The sequence below is a fragment of the Gymnoscopelus braueri genome (assembly GCF_963280865.1).
Source record: "Gymnoscopelus braueri genome assembly, chromosome: 2".
NCBI classification, from domain to species: Eukaryota; Metazoa; Chordata; class Actinopteri; order Myctophiformes; family Myctophidae; genus Gymnoscopelus; species Gymnoscopelus braueri.
Genome location: NC_137604.1, coordinates 60,560,860 through 60,568,693, shown reverse-complemented (window position 1 = coordinate 60,568,693; position 7,834 = coordinate 60,560,860). Strand labels below are relative to the sequence as shown.

General features: G+C 43.5%; 1 protein-coding gene across 1 annotated transcript in view; it reads left to right on the top strand.

Moving 5' to 3' along the window:
* tenm3 (teneurin transmembrane protein 3) overlaps positions 1-7,559 on the top strand; it is a 458,716-nt gene extending 451,157 nt beyond the window's left edge. The window contains exons 24-25 of the mRNA XM_080444084.1: positions 2,749-2,973; positions 4,034-7,559. Coding sequence (XP_080300210.1) covers positions 2,749-2,973; positions 4,034-4,564 — 756 coding nt within the window. The 3' untranslated portion in view covers positions 4,565-7,559. The remainder of the gene's footprint in view (positions 1-2,748; positions 2,974-4,033) is intronic.
* Positions 7,560-7,834: the final 275 nt, after the last annotated feature.

Below are 7,834 nucleotides of genomic sequence, written 5' to 3'. Positions count from 1 at the left end.
ATTAATGCATTAACATAATAATCAATTCTACACACGTCTCCACTCAGTCAAACAGTGCTAAAGCGTTCACTCGAGAGCTAAAGACACACTTTAAATCAGTGCTTCTCAAAGGTGGGGACCCCTGACACAAAATATCTTCAGATGGGGGTCCTCGGCCCGATACCTATTAATTTGGGGGTCCTTGACATGAAAAAGTTTGAGAACCACTGCATGAAAAAAAGACATGTATGAAAAAGAAAATAAAATGGAAAAAAGGGGAAAAACAGGACATTGAGAGAGTGAATAGAGAATGGAGAGAGAGAGAGAGCTCAATGGAGTGAGAAAAATGAGGAGACAACAATGAAGATTAATTCAGACAAACCAATTATCACCTCAGTTCCTCTCTCTCTCTCTCTCTCTCTCTCTCTCTGTCTCTCTCTCTCTCTCTCTCTCTCTCTCTCTCTCTCTCTCTCTCTCTCTCTCTCTCTCTCTCTCTCTCTCTCTCTATACTGTACAGTTTAATCCTGGCTGTTAAGTGAGGGATTCTGGGAATTCAAATTAACACTTAGGCTTTTTGCTGTGTGTACTGTCAACACTGGAACCCTGGAGCGGAGGTGCTAACAGCATGCTGCTGTGGGCTGTAATGGAAATGTACACACACGCACGCACTAACAAACGCACACACAACACGCACACGTTTTATTACTATATTTGTGAGGACATCGACATTTTAGGATACCGATTTTATGAATGCCTTAATGTGTAATCCTAAACTGAAAATAGACAAGTTTCCAATGCGTTGCAGCGCGAAAATAGCTTGTAAATCGGCTGCTTTCGATGCACTCCATCCCTAACCCCTAAGGGACCCCGCACGCACGCACGCACGCACGCACACACGCACGCACACACACACACACACACACGTTTTCAGGCTATTGCAGCAGTTTTTTCTTTTCCTTCTTGAAACAATATCAAATCGTTTTACAAATGATTGCTTGGTGAACATGGGTATGGGGTTTTTATTGCTTACACCGGGGTCTCACTGGGGCAAATCTTTTTGAATAAGAGGATTTCATGCGCAAACCTTGTGTGCTTGTGCGTTTGACGTCATCGTTTACCGCAGTGGTTCTCAAAGTGGGGTCCGCAGCAAAATTATTTAAAATAGCATCAAAATCAGTTCAACCACTTTAACCCTATTTTATACTTCCTCTGTTTGAAAATAGCAGATTCTGCTGAGCCAATCAAATGAAGCTGTGTGTAAAAAGTACTCAATTTCTTTACTTAAGTAAAAGTATCAATACTGCAATGTAGAAATACTCTTTTACAAGTAAAAGTCCGGAATTCAAAATTTACTTGAGTAAAAGTACAAAAGTATTGGTATAAAAATGTACTTAAAGCACCAAAAGTAGAAAGTACTCATTATGCAGAATGTCCCGTTTCAAAAGTTTTCAAATGTATACATTTTTTTTATCAATGCGTTGCGATGCGACACATTGCGTGCTTGTAGATCTGCTATTTTCAAATGGCTGGAATGTATATAGGGTTGAAGTGGTTAATGTATGTTTTGCAAAATAAGCAAATCTACAAAGTAACTAGTAACTAAACTTTTCCAATAATTGTAGTGGAGTAAAAGTACAATATTTGTCTCTGAAATGTAGTGGAGTAGAAGTGAAAGTATAGAAAATTGGAAATACTCCAGTAAAGTAAAAGTACCTCAACAAATATTGACTTAACTCTCTCAGTGCCACGCCCCGAGATATCCCGAGTTTTTCCCGAGTACCCTCAGTGCCAGCACGAGAAATCCCGAGTTTTTACTTTTGACTGTGGTCGCGCTATTCTGTTTATTTTTCATGATCACTTTCGCTTCCTGACTCCTTCAGACTCACCCGGAGCCGGATGTAAAAAAAAAAAAATCATTTCCGGGTCACGTAGTTTTTCTCCGGTGATTTTCGGCCAGAATAGGGAAAGTCACGGTTTTTCACACGGTATAAAAAGCGAACGGAGAGGTCCACGTCTACTCTCTTTGGTCTGGGTGACGATCAGTCATCGTAGTCGTGTATCGCATCGTAATTTAGCCCGATCAACGATTGTCAAAAATGTCAACATCCGGTTATGACCGGATATGACGTGAGCCTGTTTGGGAGGGGGCGAGTGAGCCAGCGAGGTCATCAATGTGTCGATTTGTTGCTCTCTACTGGTAGAACTGTATTATGGGTTTAAAAACCAAATCAGATCATTTATTTAAATGAAAAAAAAAAAGAAAAAAAAAAAAGAAAAACGCAAATTGAGTGCATGTACTTAGTTACTTTCCACCACTGCTGACCCAGGAAATGTTATGCACAGAGTCTGTGTTTTAGTCTACTGGGAAAAAAAACTACTCTCTCTGACTGCTTTGAATCCATTTATTTTATCCTTGTCTACATAGGCCTAACCCTTGTTTTTTGGTCTGTTTTTTTTTACACATAAACAATAAAAATAAATAGACCATCCATAAACTTGGCTTGTAGCTTGGCTTTTTTCGCACTTAGTCTTATGCCAAAGTATAATATACTTTGTCATGAGACAAATAGCGAATATTATAGAGTGTAAGTGAGTAAGAGCCAAAAGGCAGACAGCCAACATTTCTTCAAACATTTTTTTAATGAAAAAGTCTGTTATCCTCCTTGAGAAATGCTTTGTCTGACTGGTTCTCTCTCTCTCTCTCTCTCTCTCTCTCTCTCTCTCTCTCTCTCTCTCTCTCTCTCTCTCTCTGTCTCTCTCTCTCTGCAGTCTATCTCGGGCATCCAGCAGGAAGTGACCCGTCAGTCGCTGGCCTTCCTGTCGTTCGAGCGCATGCCGGAGATCCAGCTGAGCCGGCGGCACGCCGACCGCACAAAGCCCTGGCTCTGGTTCGCCACCGTCAAGTCGCTCATCGGCCGCGGCGTGATGCTGGCCGTGACGCAGGGCCGCGTGGTCACCAACGCACTCAACATCGCCAACGAGGACTGCATCAAGGTCAGTGGTGGAGAGTAGATGATTAAATGTACTAACGTATTTTTTTTTGTTGGTATTTTTATACTATGGCATGTGTTCATTACATATTATATCGCTGTTGTCGGGCAGAAACCTTGTATCTCCAAGTTTCACATATATATATTTTTTTTCATAAATTAATGCCTTACTTCATCACACGAAAGTGGTGAAAATAGCAGATCTACAAGCTCACAACGCCTCTCATCGCGAGGCGGTGCGAGCTTGTAGATTGGCTATTTTCACTATTTTAAATTTAAAGAAATAATAATACAAAAAATGTATTTAAAAACATTTATTTGACAACTTACAAGTTATTGTTATTTTGCAGATTTAGATTATTAATATGAAACACTGCATTAACCACCATTATACTTTGGCTATTTTCGAGAAAACTACTTTTACTTAAAGGGTTAGTTCAGATTTTTTTTAGTATTTTCTGTAGGAAATACTTACCATTAATGTAGTGGTTGCAAAGGTATTAATTGATTGCCCGAGTCCCGTGGTCCGAGTTCTGGTCCGGTTCTGATGAATATGAAGTAGTTCCGGTAGATTAGTAGATTTGGTGGGGGCCACTCATTAAAAATAAATTAATTAAAAAAATTGCATCATTTGTATTGTTGACCTATTTCTGTCATATATTGCAGGTTTCGTTCAATTTCGACCCCTCTGTCACATGGTACTATTTTTTGTGTCATATATTTTGTGAGTGAGTAGGCTGCCGCGGCGCAGTGATTCTGGACACAAACATTAGTACCATGTGACAGAGGGGTCGAAATTGAACGAAACCTGCTCTATATGGTAGAAATAGGTTAACAATACAAATGATGCTAGTTTTTTTTATTTATATATTTTTAATGAGTGGCCCCCACCAAATCTACTAATCTACCGGATATTCATCAGAACCGGACCAGAACTCGGACCACGGGACTCGGGCAATCAATTAATACCTTTGCAACCACTACATTAATCTGAACTAACCCTTTAAGTAAAATAGAGAGTAATCTGAGTAATAGTAACATGGAGTAATTCTTATTCTCCCAAGGTGGCCGCCGTCCTCAACAACGCCTTCTATCTGGAGGACCTGCACTTCACGGTGGAGGGCCGCGACACGCACTACTTCATCAAGACCAGCCTGCCCGAGAACGACCTGTCGGCGCTGCGCCTCACCTCGGGCCGCAAGGCGCTGGAGAACGGCGTCAACGTCACCGTGTCGCAGTCCACCGCCGTGGTCAACGGCCGCACGCGCCGCTTCGCCGACGTGGAGCTGCAGTACGGCGCCGTGGCGCTGCACGTGCGCTACGGCATGACGCTGGACGAGGAGAAGGCGCGCGTCCTGGAGCAGGCGCGGCAGCGGGCGCTGTCGAGCGCGTGGGCCCGCGAGCAGCAGCGGGTGCGCGACGGCGAGGAGGGCGCGCGGCTCTGGACGGAGGGCGAGAAGCGGCAGCTGCTGAGCAGCGGCAAGGTGCTGGGCTACGATGGGTACTACGTGCTCTCCATAGAGCAGTACCCCGAGCTGGCCGACAGCGCCAACAACATCCAGTTCCTGCGGCAGAGCGAGATCGGGAGGAGGTAACAACGCCACACCAACAACGGCAGAAAAAATCTCCCGAAACCCCGAACGAACAAACAACGACTGTCTCAGAATCTTAAGAAAAAAGTGGCCACCAAAAGTTCCAGTTTTTAAAATGTGACACAAAGTTATTGGGCCACTGGGAAAAGACTCGATCGACCGGGAGTTTGGAGACACGCTAAAAATGGCCAACAAAAAGTTTTAATGTGATGAACCCTGAAATGGCTGCCAAAGAGACTGGACTGTCTTGAGACTCTAAAACGGCCCGTTTATTTTGCCTTCTTCTTTCTTTTTTTGTTACTATTTTCCAAGGGTGGTATGGTAGGAGGACTTCCTGGTTTGTCAGTGGTGTAACAATCATTATCAACACACCGTCCACAGTTTTGCCTAACGTTGTGAACGTTACGCAGTTTGTCTGCAAGATATACGCCTTTTTCCCCCTCTTTCTTTCTTTCTTTCTTTCTTTCTTTCTTTCTTTCTTCCACTCTTCTTCTCGTCCCCTCAGCCCTTGGCCAGCCTTTGTGTCTGGTTGGTCGGGGTTTAGCGTTAGCGCTGCGTCTAGCGCCACCTTGCAGTGAAACGTAGAAATGCAATTTACCGACCGACCAACCGACCACCGACTCTCTCCAGGCCAGCTTATGGCTCCTAGCATTTAGATCGGTACGGTTGTTCCTGCTTACAAACTGTGTCTCTGTGGGTCCGAGACAACGTTCGTCTATCTGACCGCGCGCTCCAGGTTTTTAGACCTCTAATGGCCATAATATGGATGGATGTCGTTCTGTATTCTAAGGACGTTTCAATGGAACTGTTCAAAACGGAACCGTTGTGGACTCTATCCAAGAGACAGACACACATGGAAGAAACAAAAAAAAGACTCATCAATTTGTAAAAGAAAAAGAAAAAAAATATTGTATTTTTTTTCTGTTATGCATTTTCTTTGTTTTTTGGTTTTTATATATAAACTCCCCTGGAATTGCTTCAGCCAAAAAAAGGGGATATAAAAATAAGGAAAAAAAGTGTTTACATACGATTTACCTATACCACTACAACTACTACTATTACTACTACTACTTCTTCTATTACTACTACTACTACAACAACACCAGAATGGACTATGAACTGAACTGAACAAAATAATTTAACTTTTTTCCTGGGTGGTTGTTTTTTTGTTTTAGTTTTTTTTTTGTTCTCGTTTGTTCGTCCTCTCTTCTTTCTGACAACATTGCTGATGTCTATAATCAATTTAGTCAGTTCTGAAGACGAAACTACTCCCCCCCCCCCGTCCCCCCCTTGTGTTTTTTTCTTTTGTTTTTATAAGGTCTATAAACTATTCAGGTCTCGACAGCAATGACAGTACAATCAAGGTTTTTTCTTCAACAATAACGACGACACCAACAACAACAACAATAACGCAGAACTGAGGTCGACCATGGGGGGACCGTGTGTGGGGGATCTTGAGGTTGGGGGGGGGGGGGGGTTATGGGACACATGGGGGACCTAAAGGTGGTTGTATTTTTTATTAAACGTAATTCTTCTCCTTGGACCAAGTTGGCTTGCTGGTCCCGTATAGAACGCTGGTAACTGTCTGATGCCGGGGCTCAGGCGCCAGAACCAGGACGTCAGGTAGGCTCGGAGTCTTGACGTCGCAAAAGCACTAAAAGCCACAGACGTTCGTCGCGGCGTCGTGTGCAAAACCACGAACGTCGGGAACCAACGGTCGGCCGCGCGGGGTGAGACGTGGGGCGAAAGATAGTCAGTCGATGTGCCGATGCGCGAGGGCAGCCCGATAACGTGGCTACGGAATTGTCTAGCATGGCCAATTTCATTCTTTTTTGTTACGCCTTTGGTCGCTAACGTTTATAGCGTAGCGCTGCGTCTAGCGCCACCTCGCAGTGAAACGTAGAATACAGTTCCAACCCGACCGACTCTTCCGGACAAGCTCATGTCTCTAGCATTTAGATGGGTATGGTGTTTTCCGCATACGGACTGTCTATGGGTCACATTTGTCTTTCTGTGGACCCCGATCTAACCGCGCTGTAGGTTTTTAGACTTCTATGGCCATAAGTATCGATGGATGTCGTTCTGTACTCTCCAAACTTAAAGACGCTTTCAACCGTGTTCCCTCCGCTCGATCCCTTTGGCGCTTTGGACCAGGGGGACGGGACGGGGGACGGGACGGTTTGCGTAGATGTCACTGTCAAAACGTTTTAGCGTGTACTGCTGCTGCACGACGAGTCAAGGTTTTGAGACATGGCGTCGAATCGAACGTTTTCAAAAACGCTGCGCGGTCTGACCCCGGCATGAGAGTCTCTCCTGCAAAAAAAAACTTGTGACTCCAGCTCATAACACATAGATCTGTGCTTTTAAAAAAAAGAGAAAAAAAATCGGTAAAAAGGTAGTAGTCTTGCTTGCCATAGAAACATGTTGTCATGGTGACAGAGCTTTGCGGTGAGGGGGGCGGAGCTGCTGTGTGAGTAGTAACCAATCGTTGCTTCTCCTCGTCTTTTTTGCTCGTCTCTCTTAAAGGGACGGTGCCTCCTGTGACTAACGAGTAACAAGTTAATAGATCAAACATCGATGTGGATGTTTTCTCATTGATTGTGGGTCTCTGCTCTTTTAAGGGAGTTTTTGTTTGTCGGTGCGTGCGCAAGTGTGTGTGTGCGCGTGTGTGTGCGTGTGTGTGTGTGTGTGTGTGTGTGTGTACAAAAGAGTCTGGAGTGAAGGAAAACGTTTATTCGTTCAGAAAGGAAACAAAAATGGAAACTTTATGGAAAGAGTACAAATCATATCCTACCAATCTTTTTTTGTTCAAAGACAATTGTTGAGATGAGTTGACAATGTTTAATGGATTTACTGTTTGTTTTTATTTTGTTGTTTATTTTTTTTATTTTTGAAGGTTGAGAATTCCACTTATCCGTACATCGATATTAGTCTCAGAGAAAGTAATTTATGTACAGTGTTTCTACGGTAAAGAATAAAATCTTAAAAATATCGGAAACGTGTCTGATCATTTTGGTGCACGATCTGCCTTCTTGGTTTATCTTCATTTCTTTCTCTTCTTTTTCTTACTATGGAAGAGTGTTCCTGCCACGTCAGAAAAACAACATACTGTAGATTATTTCTCATAATCTACTATACTTGTGGGGACATTACTACAAAGTATAGTGTCACGCACACACACACACACACTCACACACACACACACACACACACACACACACACACACACACACACACACACACACACACACACACACACACACACACACACAC